The 19988-nt window shown below is 40.2% G+C and overlaps 1 protein-coding gene across 1 annotated transcript in view; it reads left to right on the top strand.

The window, feature by feature from the left end:
* The window catches only part of LOC102206411 (receptor-type tyrosine-protein phosphatase U-like), a 110504-nt gene extending 91494 nt beyond the window's left edge, over positions 1–19010 (top strand). Inside the window, exons 24-29 of the mRNA XM_005744723.1 lie at positions 2070–2219; positions 3351–3665; positions 7348–7473; positions 15301–15458; positions 16632–16767; positions 18005–19010. Coding sequence (XP_005744780.1) covers positions 2070–2219; positions 3351–3665; positions 7348–7473; positions 15301–15458; positions 16632–16767; positions 18005–18067 — 948 coding nt within the window. The 3' untranslated portion in view covers positions 18068–19010. The remainder of the gene's footprint in view (positions 1–2069; positions 2220–3350; positions 3666–7347; positions 7474–15300; positions 15459–16631; positions 16768–18004) is intronic.
* The last annotated feature ends 978 nt before the right edge of the window (positions 19011–19988 follow it).

Below are 19988 nucleotides of genomic sequence, written 5' to 3'. Positions count from 1 at the left end.
CCCTGGGGGGCTCCAGTGCTGAGAGTGGTGGAGGCTGAGACATGTCCGCCCATCCTTACTGCCTGTGGTCTGCCAGTTAGGAAGTTGGAGATCCACTGACATATAGATCAGCTGAGTCCGGCAGGAAGCTGCTGGTGGCCCATATTTTCCATCTTTTGTATTTTTTCCTTCCACACATTTACATCAGAACTGTATTCTTTTCAATAAAGGTGAGACTCCGAAACAGCATTCAGGTGAAGGTAGAGGTGTTCACACACAGTCTTTGATGTAACAGTTGAGATATAAATCCCAAAAGGTTAATTCTGTTCATCTGGACCTGACGTTTTCAGTGGGATTTGCATATTAATGATCAGACCTCGCATCCCATTGTTCCTTCAGTGGGTTGGTTTCAGTCATTGTGCAAATGGACTGTTTATAAGAATGGGGAAACCTGCAGTCAGCTGAGACTGAAGAAGTATCCTGGATGAGTGACGAAACGTTTCTCCCACTGAAAACGTTACATCCAGATGAACAGAATCAACCTTTTGGGATTAAATTTTCTAATGTTTGGTGGTAGCATGTCATATATTAGGACAGTAAACTGAGTTGAAAAATCCAATTTTATCAGTTAGAAGTCACCTTAAACGGTGATGATTATGAATACCGCCTATAAGTAGTAAATATTTACCACAATTAGTTCATAAATATAAATCATTTTTGTTTCAACTGTAATATTAATTATTGATAGAACATTGTAAAGCTGCCTAACTTTACAAATTACAAATAGTTTTTTCATTTCATTTCCTTTTTTTTTCTACAATAGTGCTGATTGAGGCCAAACTGACAAAAAAAGTAGCATGGATAAAGGCGATGGGTCATGGGTTTTAATCTTTGAATTCAGGTGTTTTCAGTCATTGCAACAGCTCAAATTAAGTGATTAATCGTGCTGTCTGACTTTTATAAAAATATGGGGAAGAATTAGTTTTTAAAGAAGAAAGAAAAAATGTAAATGATTGTTAATATGAAGAAGTAAAGTAAGTAAAAAGCCACCTTCAAGGCATTGCTGTATATATATTATAGCTCTGATTTATTTCTATAAAATACTGTCTATCCAACTTTTGACGGAGCCAAATGTAGGGAAATGATGTATACACATATACACCCATCTGTTTATACATGTATTTAATTATGTAAATGTGCAATATTGTCTTTAACTAATTATATTATCTGTAACTGTTTCATGCAAAAACGATTCTACACTGAGTATATATTTAAAAATGTAATTATGTTGAATTAGCAAAGAAGCAGCTACATTAGTGTAGAAGACCAGTGTCAGACTTCTTTTATTAAAGACAAATATCATTCATTCATTTGCTAAAATCCTTGCTTTAATTGTATAAATAAACTCACAACTCACAGTTTTTTTATTCAAAGTGTGCTTAGAGTGAACTCACAATCTTCAAATAAATAAGCGGGAGAAAGACATTAATTACCGCAATAAATAAAACTATTAAAAGTTGGAACGTCATTCTCTTCTTAATAAGTCGGGAATAGGAGACGGCACAGTAAATACACAAACAATAGTATTTATTTCCCTTTAATTTCATCTCTTCTCTTAGCTGCAGCTTGTCTACCAGTTAAATATGAGTACAATTATAGAGCATATTAAAAATGATAAATAAGTTGGAAGAGGGACAGTTTTATGTCTGTAATTATGAATGTATCCTCAGCTCTTTGATCTGTTGTTTTGTTGAACATCAAAACAGATTTCCTAGTTTCCTCGTTAATTGCACAGCTCGTGACTTGTTTAAATGGTGCGTGTGGGCAGTGTTTAGCTCCTCTGATGTGTGTTTGCTGGACTTTTTTACCCCATTTTATGGACACTTTTTTCTGCTTGGAAACAATACCCGAGTGTCGGCATAGTAATGTGAAGAGTATTGAACAGCTCTGACTGTTAGTCAACAGCATTAATTAAATTCAGCATTGTTTTTGACGAGTGGGCAATTAACAGTGAGGCTCTTTGGTGAGACGGAGGGGTTTTATGTGACTTGGGAAAAGCGGGAATGCGTTACCCTCTGTTTGTGTTTCAGGAACAGTATGTTTTCATCCACGATGCCATTCTGGAGGCTTGTCTGTGTGGAGAGACTGCCATCCCTGTGACTGAGTTTGCTCTCACTTACAAAGAAATGCTAAAGGTCGACTCACAGAGCAACAGTTCGCAGCTGAAGGAGGAGTTTCAGGTAATACTGAGAGACGATGACGTCGTTTTTCATTTCAAACTGGGGTAGAGTTAAAATTCACATGTTATGCATGTTGTGAAATCAGCTGAATCACAGTGAATCAGCACTTTTTACTTTTTTGTTGTCTACAGAGGCACATATTTGTTGAATCTGTGTTCTGGATCCTTTTCTCACCTAAATCAGTTCAGCAAATGAATATTCAAAAGGAAAAAAAAAAACACCCATAAAGATTTAAACCCACTTAGAAGTTGGAAAAAAAGACACTTCTGAACTTGCCTGAGAATCTTTGCACTTTAAATTACTTATTAAAAGTTAAAAGTATCACAAACTCCAATGGAGGTGTCTGAACACTCACTACCACATTCCCAAACAGAAAACACTTGATTTTTGTATCAGTCGAACAAACAGCTCGTATGCATCCTCGATCGTCCAGGTGAGGGTATCCCAGAAAGTCAGTCCTGTTCATCTGGACGTCATGTTGATGTGCGAAATCACTCAGTAATCACTAGAAGCTTTACGTCAGAGATTGAAATCCACATTGTGTATTTGTTCTTTATGTAGTATTGTTGCTTTCCTTTATACATGTGTTATTGATTGGTGACCTTTGTGTAGCGGCTCCCCGCTCATAACGGCAACTTGTTCCCCAAATGCAATATTATGGTTACAAGTTCTGTTCATTTTATCTAAACCAATGGGGCATCATTCACAATGCTATCTGGCAGCTTAGATAATCGTTCCCTTTCAATTTCCAATTCCTTGATAATATGCTTTTTGTAGTGTATTAGATTGCAATAAATGTGTTTTTATCTATTAAACCCTGTGGGGGTTTAAACTGATAATGAATGTGTTTTAAAGTTTTCTAAGATAGGTATGCTTGTCAGGTATTGACAGTGAGGCTGCTTGAGCAGAGAACATTTTCATTGCCTCTGTCAATCCCTCTTTGATCCCATTTCTGTTTTGCTGCGTCTGTCTCCTCTTATCACAATCTTTATTCTTAGTGTTTCATTTTATCTCCCAATCTAGAATGTGGAAACATTCTCAAACACACGCCCGTCTTTCTAATTATCTTCTCTGCACACTCCTTTCTCCTTTACCTTCCCCGGTCCTCCTCCTCCTCCTCCTCCTCCCCAGACTCTGAACTCTGTGACTCCTCACCTGGATGTGGAGGAGTGCAGCATCTCCCTGATGCCCCGGAACCGTGAGAAGAACCGCAGCATGGATGTGCTGCCCCCGGACCGCTCACTGGCCTTTCTCGTCACCACAGAAGGAGAGAGCAGCAACTACATCAATGCAGCGCTCGCAGACAGCTTCCTCCGGCCTGCTGCCTTTGTGGTGACGCCACACCCACTGCCTGGCACAACCACCGACTTCTGGAGGCTCGTGTATGACTACGGCTGCACCTCTGTGGTGATGCTCAATCAGCTCAACCAGTCCAACTCAGCCTGGGTAAGAGAAAAGGGACTGAGACTGAACCGTTCACACATATTATGGAAGGGGAAGTAATTTTATTATTAGCTTAAGTTCTAATATCTAACTCATCAGCTTACAACTTATAATTCAGCCATGGGCGATTAAGTCTCACTGTCTGAGAACATCTGCAATACAGCAGGATTTTGATTAATCCATACAGTTGCATACTCTCAAATATACATATTACTCCAATACTGAATTTTCTTTTTACCTGAATACAAAAAAAACCCCTTTTATGTCCAAAAACAGAGGCATTTGGCTTTATTTTGTGTCTATATAATTTATCTTATGTTTTCTGTTATTCAGCACAGTCGGGTTTAACTGTTGCCACCAGTGCAGCTTTTACCCTGTGAAATGTATTTATTATCTAAAGAAGATGCAGGGTCACAAGAATGCCAGGACCAATTTTCTACCACTTCCAAGCACTGCAAGGCAAGCACTAAGTTGAAGAGCAGAGAAAAAGAACAGAAAAAAGCAACATAACTAAAGCGCTGTCAAGCTCCCTTTTAAGTCTGCTTGCAAGGAGCATTTCCTCCAACCTCAGAAATCAAACAGCAGAGATGAGGAGCACTTTTACTGTTATATATAAGAGAGAAACATTTCTATTTCAGATACTGCAGTTCAAGGACCTTGGTGACCTTGTTTTCCAAACGAAATTTTTAAAAGATGCATCAAAATTTAAAACATTTACATCATTCAGAAAAATAAATCAATGGATGAACTTAATTTGGGTTGTGAAAAGCATTTTTGCTTTGATAAATAATTCTAACAGACACTCTTGTCAAAATTCAAGCATATCAGCGTCCAGCCAGTGCATGCAAACTGTCATTCCCAATTTTATTGGATTGGGCTTTTTAGCGAGCCAAGGCTGCCGTAAAATTGTTTTAAACTCTTTCATGTCACTGTAATGTCATCAATTGTATTTAAAGCTGATCACACCATGAATAAAAAGCTAAAACAACCTGAGGTATCCTGGAGATTGGAGCAGCACATCCAGTTTCTTTCCGCTGGGAGCTTTTGAAGAGATCATTTTACCCTACAAAGAAATTAGTGCTCGTGGGGTTTAGAAACTTTTAGGGTGGCCTTTGAAGTAGTATGCAAGACATTTCTGCTCTGTGCTGTGCCTATATTAGGTTCACCATACGACAACAAGGATAGGCTACAGCCCCCTGTGACCCTGAATTAGATAAGAAAGTGGATGAATTGTTTCTCAAAAGGTTTCCAGTCTTAACGTTCTAAGACCCAAACCCTTTCATGGCATGCATTTTTAATTTTTCTTTGCTATTTGGGCTGATTGGGACCTGATGAATGTAAAGACAAAGAATTACCTGATTATTTTCTTTTACCTGATTTTTGTTTCTGAGAAAAATTAGATCCACATATAAGAACATTCATTTTAAATTTTGATAGAACAGTGGCAGAATATTGTCCTTGTAAGTGGATATCAGGCCCTTGTAGAGCAAAATTTTGTATTTTGGTCTAGACAACCCAAAATGTGATGTCCACATATGTGGACGCCAGGTCCTAGGAGGTTAAGAGCAGGTTCCCCCCAATGCAATATAAGACAAGCTGAGGAAAAAACTGTTTGATCAATGGCTCAGTAACACTAGAAAAAAATAGAATGTGCATCTAGAAACAATTGGTTGTTACACTGAATTTCTTTGCTGTCAGAGACCAATTGCAAGTAGTTGCAGTGTCCAGATATGGAGGGTTTTGCCCGCTCAAACTCTGGGCAACCATTTTCGATTGTAAGGCAACTGCACAGTTTACCTGGTGGGAGGCCGTCTGACTCTAAAGAATCCAACTTGACTGACTGAAATTACTTTCAAGCAGGTTTGCAAATAATTATCATCTAGTTTAAAAATGCAGACAGACTGCAGTCATTCTGAGTTCATCTGCACTGATGAGTACAACTCATCTGCAACACGTCTCTTTGCAGCAGACTTGACTCAACTGGTTGCCAGATTTTTGTTTTCCATTGAAAGCGAGGTTGCCTGCTGCCTGTGTCATTTTGCAGTTAAATCAGTCCCACAGCACCGATATTGTGATTTGCGGAGGAAATTCAGAGTGTAGCATCAGGGGAGCATGAATAGCAGGAAGTGCCCCTTTTCAGACCTCTTTCAGGACCTTTTACTTTTTCCTACTCTTTTGTATTTCCTTCTGAGCGGACCTGAAAAACTGCTGGCCATAGCTCATTCGTTTAATGGTATAATGTGTCACAAATAAAATGAATAAATAGATAAAAAACAATAAAGTCACCAGTCAAAAGAAAGACAAAATATTCTATCTGAGTAGCATTCAGATAAATACAATAAACAGGAATGCTGCAATCAGCTCTATCAATTCCATTTGGAAATGACATCACAAACTAAAACTCGATGATTGCTTATATCGAATATAATGATTTGTTTTACTGTTTAAAAATGAGCACTGCTAAAACTGAAATCACAGAAATAGAGTGTTTGTCATTTGCCATGCTGACACTCCTTATATTGTCAGCTAATAAATAAAAAGAACATGTATCCATAAAACAGGCTCCAGCACTACTTGTAGTCACAGCTGGGAAGCCTGTATTTAAAAATCTTAGCAAAACAAAGATTACTGCTTACAAGGCTTTCTTTTTAATATAGTGCGTGGACACTAACAGCGTCAACATGTCATTCTTATCCTCTTTTCCTTTAAAAGAAGATATGAATGTGAGTCACACACAGTTTGGAGAGGTCATCTGCACAAAGCTTCAATCCTCTGTTCATGCCATCCAATTCATTTACACAGCCCGTCACTGCATTAACACGTTCTTATCGTTTGGGCCCATGTTTGCTCATGCGTGGGTTTGTTCTGCTGTCTCGCTATCGCTCCTCTGTCACCGTGTCATGTCTTGTTCCTGCTCACCATTTCCACTATGCCTGTCAGCTGCAACCTGTCTTTTTTTCTCTGTCACTCTCTTCTTCTTCTTCGTCTTCCTCCTCGTCTCACTACCAGTGGATTAACAGTTTGACCCTCCAACACACACTCACTCAATTTGTCCTCTTAACTTGGAGCTGCCTGTCTCCTGCCTGGATGTATAAATATTTATCGCCCCTCCTGCCCAATGTCACCGGTTAATACCCTTCTGTCAGTGTGAAATGCCGTTATCACTTCCTACTCTAAGGATCTGCTCAACCCCAAAGTCACTGCAGAATACGTCCATATGACAGCGCTTGCTCCCCTGTGTGTGCCCCCCCCCCCACTCCCACTTGGCCAGGGGATGCGCTTTTGAAGTGGCAGTGATAGGAGACCTTGTCTTTTGTGAGCGTCCAACCTCTCAGCTAACTTCCTGTTTATCTCTCCCGGGCACAGCCAAGGTCTCTTACTCCATTAATTTATAATGTACAAATGGTAATGATTGGGACTCATGAATAATTCAAGCTAGGTGACCGCTGCTTATGTGAAGGATTGTTCCCGCTGACGAGTGGTTTGTTTTTTTGCTCATTTAATTCACAGTTGCCATTTGTAGATAATCATTGTCATTTAGGCTAATTGTCTCTCCTGTCAATACTCAGGTGTCTTGTTACTGGCTTCACCATCACTGGGTGCTGACATAATTATTTGCACTGCCTCAAGCAAGTGTGGGCTAATGACCTGCTCCCTTCTCTTCTTGCCTCCTTTCTCGTCTCAGCCTTGTCTGCAGTACTGGCCTGAACCTGGGCTGCAGCAGTTTGGACCCATGACCGTGGAGCTTCTGTCCAGGACAGCTGACGATGATGTTATAATCCGTCTCTTCCGGGTTCAGAATATAACTCGGGTAGGTGGAACCACCATAACAAAAACCATCATAGTGATGCCCAGGCCTACTCGGTGATATTTGAATGAGTATGAATCAGGAGACAGATTATACTAAGAAAACTAAGTCTAGCTATGAAAAATCAATAACGTGGAAACAGCAAACTGTGTTTGCAACAGTTTTGCAAATCAGCTTAGGAAAAAAGAATCTTAACATTTTAGACCAATTTCAGCTTCTTACCTGGGAAACTGCTATAAAGTCAGTATATTAATATTTAGTTTGAGGAGCACATTTCTGCTCTTCTACAGTTATAGGAGTTCTGATATTGTTCCTGCTTTACATGAGCAAACATGACACAGTAATGCACAACAATGGGAGCCACATTCCATAAGTTGATGTTAGGACTTGCATTACATGCACTATTCCCACATAGCAGTCAGTGGTGTCAAGCCGGCACTGCTGGCTGACTTCTGGCATGGTAAGTGGTATGTCATCCAGATATGGGCCAGGCCTGGCATAAATGGCACTGTCTATGTGATGGCATGCCACATCTGGCCCAATTGTGCTTTGGTTTATGTGGCCCAGGCTCATAGAAAACAGGCCTGCCCAAGCTGGCACTTCTGACTGACTGGTGTCATGGCAGGGTGTGTGTCAACCAGATGTGGGCCAGGTCTGGCAATGATGGCACTATTTATGTTCCTATTTTCCTGTTTTAGTTAGAAGATCCAAATGCCATGTTGCAATACTATACTGCTATAGTAGCCAACGTTTCAAATGCAGGTTTGACAGGTTTGTGAGTGTACACTTTATCCAAAACCTCGTGAAGGTTTAGTCATGTTTACCACTGGGTGGCTGTAGCTCAGGAAGTAGAGCAGGTCACCTACTGATTGGAAGGTTAGCTAGTTCGATCCCTGGCTCCTCCAATCTGCATGTCAAGAGTGTGACTGAATGTGAATGTAGTTAGGAAGCGCTCAGTTTAGAGAAAGTGTGAGATTGGGTGAATGTGGCATGTTGTATAGAGCACTGTGAGTAATCCAGGAGAGTAGAAAAGCACTACATTAGAATCAGTCCATTCACTGTCTCAAGGGAGATTTGTCATGTTACTTTTGCACTATTTTGTTCCAGCACATGTTGTTATTATATGTGTGGTACACATTAGGCTGACATTTGGGGCCAGAGCTGAAACTGTTCTGGGCCAGCACAGGGCCGTCAGTGTGTCTGCAACTGACCTTGTGCTGGCCCATGTGTGGGCCAACCCTGGCAAACCAGATCTGGACCACCAAAGGGCCGTCATTCTTTGCGGTATGTGGGCCATGTGTAAGCACATTGTGTTGGCCAGATCCGAGCCATAACAATTTTGCTATGTGGGTTGGAGGGACCATGTTGAAGTTTTCAAGAATCTCTAACAACCACCTTTGTGTCGAGAGCCATTTACTGATGACAAGAATCCAGTATACCAGTACAGTTTGTTTTGTTCAACATCCAAAGGCCTATATCTGATAGTCAGTGCCAAGCTGTTCTGTAACATCCTGTTCCATCATGACAAAAATCCCACACACAGGGATGGATATACTCACTTTTCAAGTTCAGGTTTATTTCTGGGTCAGTATTACAGGGTGGCTCACTTCTTACCAGGTTGCATTACCATGGTAACTTACACTCCACACCAAACCTGCTTTGGAGCAGGTTAATTTTGAGGTAAGAGATCAGTGGGTATGAAATCACCGCCTAATGATTTTTTTTTTAAAATTTTTTTAATGTTTTTAAAAAGCAGCTGCAGCAACCTTTGAAGCAATTTTTATATTCTTTAGTATGTGATTTTAAAAGTGGTCGCGTACATTGTAATTGTGGATGCTATATATTCAATTTGTGCATAAACTAATTCTACGCTAATTGTGCTATCAATGAAATGAATGTTGTTTCCCTGAACCAGCTGAAGAAGCTGATGAGCCTCAACTTTCACAAACATTTCTGAAAAACATGGCAGTTTGGAAATGGGCCTGTAAATCTGTAAATTAGTGGCGTCTATGAAGGGTTTTTTAAGCAGAGGGAAGACACTGGCAGGGTTAAAGTAGTCTGGATTGCAGCCAGATAAAAGGGAATTGTTTATAATAGAGAGAAGTCAAGCGGAGATGACAGGTAAAACCTCTTTAATCAATTTAGGAGGGATAATGTCAGCTGGGCCGGAAGAAGTGTGCATGTGTGGGACTATATCAATGAGATCTGTTGTGAAAATCAGATAAAACCTGAAAAACAGAAGTGGGTAGTGGGTAACTGTTGGGCAGGTTGCACAAAAACAGAACTAAACTGTGACTTGCTATAGTTAATCTTGGTAACAAAAACGTTCAGAATTTTTTTTCATAGATAGAAAATATAAAAATGTGTCATTGTGTTGAACAAGAACCTTGGATTGTGCATATTATTGTTAATCAAACTACAGGGAGTGCAGAATTATTAGGCAAGTTGTATTTTTGAGGAATAATTGTATTATTGAACAACAACCATGTTCTCAATGAACCCAAAAAACTCATTAGTATCAAAGCTGAATGTTTTTGGAAGTAGTTTTTAGTTTGGTTTTAGTTTTAGCTATTTTAGGGGGATATCTGTGTGTGCAGGTGACTATTACTGTGCATAATTATTAGGCAACTTAACAAAAAACAAATATATACCCATTTCAATTATTTATTTTTACCAGTAAAACCAATATAACATCTCCACATTCACAAATATACATTTCTGACATTCAAAAACAAAACAAAAACAAATCAGCGACCAATATAGCCACCTTTCTTTGCAAGGACACTCAAAAGCCTGCCATCCATGGATTCTGTCAGTGTTTTGATCTGTTCACCATCAACATTGCGTGCAGCAGCAACCACAGCCTCCCAGACACTGTTCAGAGAGGTGTACTGTTTTCCCTCCTTGTAAATCTTACATTTGATGATGGACCACAGGTTCTCAATGGGGTTCAGATCAGGTGAACAAGGTGGCCATGTCATTAGTTTTTCTTCTTTTATACCCTTTCTTGCCAGCCACGCTGTGGAGTACTTGGACGCGTGTGATGGAGCATTGTCCTGCATGAAAATCATGTTTTTCTTGAAGGATGCAGACTTCTTCCTGTACCACTGCTTGAAGAAGGTGTCTTCCAGAAACTGGCAGTAGGACTGGGAGTTGAGCTTGACTCCATCCTCAACCCGAAAAGGCCCCACAAGCTCATCTTTGATGGTACCAGCCCAAACCAGTACTCCACCTCCACCTTGCTGGCATCTGAGTTGGACTGGAGCTCTCTGCCCTTTACCAATCCAGCCACGGGCCCATCCATCTGGCCCATCAAGACTCACTCTCATTTCATCAGTCCATAAAACCTTAGAAAAACCAGTCTTGAGATATTTCTTGGCCCAGTCTTGACGTTTCAGCTTGTGTGTCTAGTTCAGTGGTGGTCGTCTTTCAGCCTTTCTTACCTTGGCCATGTCTCTGAGTATTGCACACCTTGTGCTTTTGGGCACTCCAGTGATGTTGCAGCTCTGAAATATGGCCAAACTGGTGGCAAGTGGCATCTTGGCAGCTGCACGCTTGACTGTTCTCAGTTCATGGGCAGTTATTTGGCGCCTTGGTTTTTCCACACACTTCTTGCGACCCTGTTGACTATTTTGAATGAAACGCTTGATTGTTCGATGATCACGCTTCAGAAGCTTTGCAATTTTGAGACTGCTGCATCCCTCTGCAAGATATCTCACTATTTTTGACTTTTCTGAGCCTGTCAAGTCCTTCTTTTGACCCATTTTGCCAAAGGAAAGGACGTTGCCTAATAATTATGCACACCTGATATAGGGTGTTGATGTCATTAGACCACACCCCTTCTCATTACAGAGATGCACATCACCTAATATGCTTAATTGGTAGTAGGCTTTCGAGCCTATACAGCTTGGAGTAAGACAACATGCATGAAGAGGATGATGTGGACAAAATACTCATTTGCCTAATAATTCTGCACTCCCTGTAGCAAAATGTTCTGGGAAGACAAGACTGACTGTAAAAGTGTCAGAAATTATACATTTGTGATCAGACAATGATTCAGACACTCTCAGGGAGTTTATTGATATAATGAGAGTAAAGACCAGATCCAGTGTACGTCCACCATTATGTCCTTATTAGTCATTTAACTGATGTGCTAAGTTAAATGACTTTGAAATATTGAGAATATTTGAAATCTCTGGCAGTGCAGTTACAGGGATCATCAATGTGTAAATTAATCACACCTAACAAAATATATTTTTCTTAAATTTAACAGCAACAGATGCAAGCAGATTAGAGAATTAATTCAGAAATATTACCATATTTAAGAGTTTGGTAGATAACAATAAGGCAAAATGGATATTCACACTGAATTTTGAAAAGCAGTGACTTGGCAAGTGTGAAATGAATCATGAGTAAAATTAAATACAGTTTAAATTATTCTTGTAAACTAATGCTCTTAGTTTACAAGAGCATTAGTTTGCCTGACAGTCTCAGAATCAAGAATTCAAGAATTTGTAGTTGGGTGACTAAAATTCCCTGAAACCAGCAGGGCCCTGGTTCAAACCAACTGAAACAGATACTGCAGGCCACAAACCCATTATAAACAAATGATTTACTAGTTAAGATATCTATTTTTACAAAAACCGATAACTGCAGGAGAGACGAGCTTCAGTGGCTGACACTTACATGGTACAGTAAGATTATTAAACCTGGCTGTAGAAATATGGTCAATGTGGGTTTTTCCATCTGTGCCTTATAATCACAGGCATTGGTGAAGTTGAAGTGGCTGACCTTGAGACCTAAAAACTTGGTGTTGTAGTGGTAGAACAGCAGATGTGCAATTTATCTGGTGAAAATCTATCTAATATTAATGGTAAGAAAATAACTGTACCTGTAATGGAGCAGGGGTTAGCGGGAGTCTTCCACCGTCATGCTGTAGAAGTCACAAGTGAAGGCTTAGATCAATATTTGTGGTCAGAATACTTGAATCCCCGTCATTTGGGTGAAGATCATTTTGCTTTAAAAGGTTCACGTAGGTTGAGGAATGATGTGAAGTTGTCCACAAAGGGGATGTCATTATTCCTGCAGAAGCCCTTAAGCCAGATGTGAAACTCACACAGACAGCTGAACTTCACAACACTAATAGGGGGGTGTCAGCAAACAGATGATACGCTGCTTTCAAGTGGCCATAGAAGGCCCACAAGTCTTTTTTGAGGGTCTCTGATTAATGATATTTTAAGTCATGAGTTTGGATGTGGACAACTGTTGTAGAGGCTTTGTGGTAGGTTTTCCACAGCTGTAGAGCTTTTAGAGCGATGCCATTCACACAGTCTGGGATAGCTAAGCATAGGGGGAACCCAGGGTTCCCCCTATGCTTAGCTATCCCAGACAAACCCATAGGGGGAACCCTGGGTTCCCCCTATGGGTTTGTGTTTGTGTGACCACTTATCCTAATAAACACCAGTGTTATGTTAAGTGAATCCAGATAAAGAAACATACTCTGGGTATGTTGAAATCACTAGTACAGGGTTCACAGCATGTACTCCACTAAGCTTAACTCTCTTTCAGGAACAGAAAATTCAAAGTTCTCCTCATTTGGGGTCACCAAGCTTGGAGCTGTTAGTTAAACCTACTTCTTGGAATAGGGCCCTGAGTAAGGAATATACAACGGATGAGTTTACAAAGTGGAACACAGGACTAGAGTTTACATACACTGGGAGTGACAAACAGAGTGAGAATGAGATGCAGGTGGAGGTAACAGAGAAACACGGGGAAAGCTACAGATATATACCGGTACCTGATATTGCAAATCAACAACTGTCCTCCTGTTTTGGTTCTTCTAGAAGTCCACAATGAGGCTAAATGCCAGTGGTTTTCTTCAGTCACTACATTATAGAATCAAGACTTATAGATATATTAGGTTAGATTAGGTATATGTGTCGATCATTAGAGTAAAACCCTGCATTTTATTATCTTGAGAAAGACTTAGAATTTCCACTCAGGCAGCCCACCTTTCCTATAAGCCCTGTATTTCTACATGCACACAACTGAGTGGCATCAGGCAGGCCTTACATAAATCTCTAAAGGTTTTTGGGTTTGAGATTTCAAATATGTTTCTGTTATTTTGTATGTCATGAATTACCATGACAAGGCAGCAACAGAATGGAGAGATACTGCTGGTTTCTACACTTCCAAACTATTTAACTTCTCCCCAGTGTCCAAACTATTTTCTCTGACTTGACTTAATGAATGGGTTTAATTGCTTTCCCTCCGTTTTCTTTCCTGTACAGAATCAGAAACATTAAGATCCAAGTGTAAACCCTGCATGTCTCTCGGTTCCCTTGATTTGTCATTTTGACAGACTTAATTTCTAAAATTGCTGTTTAAACATCTAATTTTCTTATCAAATGACATGTTTTTACTTTAACATTGAACATGGACAAAAACACTTGATCCAGCCCTACCTCAGCAGACAACTTTTTTTGCAGCTGTAGTTCCTGGCACCCAATCAATTCATTTATTTTCAAGAGGATAACTGAAGCCTGACACACATATAATAATTCTGAACGGTGACCTAGGTCCCAGCTTGATTTTGTTCTTCTCAGCGGTCGGAGTCATTTGCTGCATGTGGTCCTGAGACCTATTTAATAAGCAGTTTTTGTTTTATTTGAGCAATTATACAATACTGAAAGAGATTTTAACAATCAAATATTACTTTAAAAAAGTTTTTTTTTTTTATTTTGACCATATCCAACATTTGAGTATGAATGAAATATTTGTGTTACCAGTAGTGAGTCTTTGTGTTTGCTCATGTGCATGAGTGTTGTCTGAGTAGCTTAGCATGACCTGTAGCAGCAGTTGCACCTCCTATCCTTTGACCTCAGTAGATCCTCAACAATCCTCTGTAGGTGCTTTCAGAAGCAGATGTGTCTCTTGTCTTTAGCTCACAGTAGTGTTAACCTCCCCTGTTACTTCAGTATCCCACTCGGCCCCTCAATTATCTTAACATCATGTCAGAAACTGTTCCCACATGCGCTCCACAGGATCCGGAGAAGACAGAAACACCAGAGCAAGACACCGTTAAACTCTGTCCTAAGAAGGTATTCTATTGTCCAGTAGATAGCACAGGTCCTACATGTTACCAAACATGATCTTATTTGTGATGCGCTTCTACCTCACAACAGAGGCATCGTTACTTCTTGCATTCCTTAAAATTAAAGGTTCCTTATGGAGTTCTTCTTCACTAAAAACACTATAAAGCAATGTTTTAGTATCCTCTACATTTTCTTTCATTTTTAAAAAAAGGTTGTGTACAATTTCAGTTAAACACACCTTTGACCCTGAAATGTTGAAACTGTATTTTTGGACATAGCCTGGGCTTTGGTGAGGTCAAACATTCAAGTAGCCATCAAATACGCTAATAAAATATGCTTTTAAAGCTGCACCAATCAATATTTTTATATTAATGGATCAAGTGACCGTTTGTGATTTTACTAACAGCCTCAGAGATAATTAAAACCAAAAACGTTTGCATATTTTATTTAGGTGCAAATGTAACTTTAAATTCAAAAGATTTGGTTAGTGCTGCTTGGTAGGAATGTATTGAATATATGAAATCTGATGGCTTCTAAACTATGTTTACATTTTTGTTGATAACTGAGTTTGATGTGTTTTTAACAACCTCCTAATAGAAAAGTACAGAAGCAGAACAGGTCTGAGAGCTGACAGAATTGCCTCTGGCTGATAAGCACATATGTTTCTGAATGGGTTTGTAGTGTGTGAAGCATGCATGATGAAGCTTTTTCCTTTTTCTGCTTCTCTCCTGTGCAGCTTCAGGAGGGCCAGCTTGTTGTGCGTCACTTCCAGTTCCTGCGCTGGTCTCCATACCGTGATGTGCCCGACTCCAAGAAAGCCTTCCTTAGCCTTTTGGCTCAGGTTCACAACTGGCAGAGGGAGTGTGGGGAAGGACGCACCATTGTTCATTGCCTGTGAGTCTGCTTACATACACCTGCACCATCCATTCTGTTTCTTTAATTTAGCTATCATTGCTACAATAAGCACTTGGGGTTGTTTGCTTTGTACCAGCACTGGGTAGAAAGATAGTGAAGGTTGCATCACAGCACCACAGTTCCTGGTTAAAACGCCTGCTGTGTGAAGTTTGTATGTTCACCATGCAGGTGCTTTAGCTTCCTCCCATAGTCCGAAGATACGCACGTTAGGTTAACTAATTTTAAATTGGCCATGGATGTAGAGTACACAGTACGCTCTGAATATATGTACAATGACTAGCAAAGCGCTAAATAAAGGCACCATGTGAGTACCTGCTTCAGGACCTGGATCACTTGCAATGTGAAAGACTCATTGTCACAAACAGGGAGTAATTCTTTTTAATTTAATTTTTTTTTAATTTAAGTCTAATATTGCATTTGTTTTATTACAAAAAATTTACAAAAATGAAATGAAATAAATTAGGGAGAGGGTGAACACTTTTTCACAGTGCTGTGCATGTAATTTCCATCATGCAAAAGGAAATTTTACTTCATTTATTTGTCTATGCACTTTTAAAGTATTTACTGGATTCAAGCATTCGCATTATGAGTACAGCAGGTCTAGGTTTTCATGTCTAAAAGGCTGAGGTTCTCAGTCTCTTTCAGACTCTGTTGAAGGCTGAATTTCTGAATGTTTGACCTTAAGTAGTCCGTACTGCGAGTAATGACAGCTTACATTCACATTGTTCGCTTTGCTACTTTTTCTTTAAATGGTTACAGAAAGTTCTTTTCTTAACAGTTAAATTTCAGTTTTGCTGAAGAAATATTATCCAATAAATATGGCAGCAGCGCCGCATAATTACTGTCCCCTATCCTCATGTCAGGGCCTTTGTTCTCTGGAGATCAGGCTATGTGTAAGACATTTAATATCTGATTAAATCCCAGCTCCTGTATTTTAATGAGAACTTTACTCAGATATTCATCTTGCATGACTGCCGGCTGGCCTTTTTCTGGCAGCATGCTTGATCTGCGGTCAGTCAAACTGTGACATTTCACTCTGTAGCTCCCCCTCTGAGAGGCTGTGTGAGTTGCTCTACCACATCTTTATTAGGTCACTCATGTCTTTATGCTTCTATTTTCTGTGTGTGTCTTTGTTCATTCCTTCTGGAGTAGGAATGGCGGCGGTCGAAGCGGTACTTTCTGTGCTTGCACCATGATCCTGGAAATGATTCGACACCACAGCATTGTGGATGTGTTCTTTGCTGCCAAGACGCTGCGCAACTCTAAGCCAAACATGGTGGAGACAATGGTAAGCAACAAGGAGGAGACTTTGGGACTATTCTAGGAAGGTTTAGCTAATAGCTCTGATTTTGTTAACCCTGAGATGAGGGGAAACTCCTATTTTTCTGTTCTGGAAAGAGTTCACTTAAACTCTCTCTGTTACCGGGGTAACAGACTCTATAAAGAAAACCTGTTGATGGGCATCGGTGGGGGGTTGGGGCTAAAAGCATTTTTAACCAGTGAGGGAAGAAATAATGACATTTCGTATTGGAAAAGAAAGAAAAACATTAGGTTACTACATTACCATCAGTACGTTAGATTTCTACTGAAGAATTATAAAGAAAAAACATAAACGCGTTTGAATTTAAACTCTGGTAACTAAAACCACAGATTTATAAATAAACTTTGTCTGATCTGTTTCTCCTGATTTTTGGTAAATGGACTAGTTCTTATATAGCGCTTTTCCACTCTTCTGAGCACTCAAAGCGCTTTACACAACTTGTGCATTCACCCATTCACACAAGCACAACTAACTGTCATTCACACACATACTCCGATGAATGCATCGGAGAGCAATTTCGGGTTAGTATCTTGCCCAAGGACATTTGGCATGCAGACTAGGGGAAGCCGGGAATCGAACCACCAACCTTCCGATCAGTAGATGACCTGCTCTACCACCTGAGCTACAGCCACCCACATCTTCTGTTTCCGTCGCCTACATGTTGTTCCTATTGGATCATAGCTTTCAATTCAAAATTCAACCCTAACCCTAAATGATAACTAAAAACAGTATAAAAATATGTATATTTTATATCAAAATTTTATTCTCTCTTTAATGATGACAGAGTGGACCAAACTGATTAAAATCTCTCCTGTTTTTCATGACCACTGGATTATATTGGCCAGTCTGGTTTTTATTTACATGTTACTGTGGTAAATCACAGTGTCATTGATGATGACTTACTTTGTCTACTCATGCACGTGCCTATCTCGAGTTGAACGTAGTCTGAGTTGATTGGAAATGCATACATTCCCAACTTGTTTCAGCTAATTTGTTTGTAAAATAACTTTTCAAACAGTATGTTTACAGAGAAATATGATAAGAATAACACGTTATTGAGTTATCACATTACTGTATGTTTGACATGGCCAAGCACTGTTTATCTCATTCAGTGCAAGAAAATAGTCTAGATGTAACCACTTTAATTGCATAACAATATTTAATAATCATGATATGAAAAAACAAGCCTCTGTTTTGTTTCCAGGAACAGTACCGGTTCTGCTATGACCTGGCCCAGGAGTACCTGGACTGTTTGGAAGTCAGATAGCATCTATCCCTTTCACCTCGTCAATCCTCAAGTAGACGGTCCAGATCCTGGACCCTGCATCTTGGATCTTTGCTCCTGCCTCCTTAGTCCGTGTAAGCAGCTCTGTTTTTCTCATTTGCAACGCCTGGATGAAACATCGGCCATAAAGGCTGATAGAGAAAGTTCCCGGGAAAATTTGTAATATACTACTGACACCCTTCTTGGCTTTTCCTCTGCGCTCTGATCCAACCCGTACTCTTTTTTTTGCCACTCTACATCTGCCAAAATGTTGAACACTACAGGAGTGGAGTTTACTTTATAAAACCACTGTCAACGCAAGCCGGACTACCTGTTGTACAACTCACTGACTGGATACAAAGATCTCTGCTGTATCCTGCCTTACTATGAACGCTGAACACTGATAGGCCAGGCACTGGATGATATTTTGTGTTTGTTTGTAACATTGTAAATGGTGCAATCTGCTGTTGGTGAACATCCCATGTTGTACTATATTATATTTGAATTTATCGTGGGTGGGGCTGATGGTCAAAGGGTTACGTGAGGCTGAGCTGGAAAGAGGTTGGTCACATCCAGTGGACATATCTGTACAGTGAAGTTGTGTTGGACCTAATTTCTCTTTATTTATTCTTTGTGTATATAGATATTTCTTTTCCTTCCCTCGGGTGTTTCTAGATGTTCTTAACGTCTCTCAGTGTGCCAATCCATTCTCTCTGTGTCTGTAAAAGGGGTAGGGTTCAACATCTGCATGCCCAGTCTTAAGTGTTCCATTGCAGTGTGTGGCTCAAGTCTGCTTTAGGGTGGGTTCTGCAAAAACGAATCCCTCTGCTAGTCCTGAGAGAGCTCCATAAAAGTAACCATGTGTTGCTGTGAGAATACAGTGAAAATCTGTTGCTTTCTAAATTTGTATTTATTCAATGTGTTTTCTTTTCAAAATAGTGTATAAAAGAGGAAATGAAATAAAATATGCTGTTGCCTCATAGCCACACTTTTTGAAGAGGTTTTTATTAGTGCATTTCACAGACGCAAGCAGAACAACTCGGGCTGAATCTTGGCATCCTCTATGACCTACACTTCCAGAATGAAAAAACTGATTCTCTTGTTAGCATCACGGATATGTTACGCAATGTGTAAGCTCCACCCATCAACTGGACACATCCATGCCGTGCAGTAAGATGAGTTACAAAATCCCAAAGAGGAAGGTAAACTGTCGACAGCGTAACTACAAAGACATTCAAAACAATCACAAAGAGATGCAAAGTGATCATGTGTTACGGCCGAGAGGGCCAGGCAGTGGGTGTGGACTCAAATGCAGACACAGAGGGAGGCAAAACGGGCGTGAGCACAGAGTTTATTTACAGAGCTGAGCGAAGTTACAAAACAGAAAACTAAGAATGCTATAACCTATGCATGCTATGAACTGTGAAAGCTATGAGCGGAAAACTGTGAGGCAAAACTGAACGAGAAACTCTGAGGGCTGGATTCCACAGAGGGATCCGGGGAATGGAGAAAGGGGGCAGCGGCTTGGAGGGAGGTGTGAAGTCACTATGATGAGAGGAGGAAAGTAGTCAGTGGTAGTCTCAATGAATCACAGCTGGAGGATTAGGCTATGGTGGTTTGGGCTTACGCGTTGCAGATTTGAAGTGTCAATCGAGGAGGGAGTGTCCAGGGGGTTCCGGGTGAGGAGTGTCCAAAGCAGATCCAGAATAGGCTTGGAGTGGGGAGCTGAGCAGGGAGGCAGGCAGATGGGTCCTATGGCGAAAAAGGAAAGAAAACACGGTGAGGAGAAAAAACAGTAATCCAGAGTTCTCGCAAGGGCTTGGCGGCCTAGCACTAACATGTGTTAGCAGAAGATCTGGCAGGGGTCTGTCATGAACGCTGGTCTTATATGCAGGTGACTTATTGGAACCAGGTGTGGAAGCTG

The sequence above is a fragment of the Pundamilia nyererei genome, unplaced genomic scaffold, assembly GCF_000239375.1.
Source record: "Pundamilia nyererei isolate P.nyererei 1_Seehausen unplaced genomic scaffold, PunNye1.0 scaffold00148, whole genome shotgun sequence".
Lineage (NCBI taxonomy): Eukaryota > Metazoa > Chordata > Actinopteri > Cichliformes > Cichlidae > Pundamilia > Pundamilia nyererei.
Note: the sequence above shows the minus strand (reverse complement) of the source record. Positions and strands in the feature narration are given on the sequence as shown.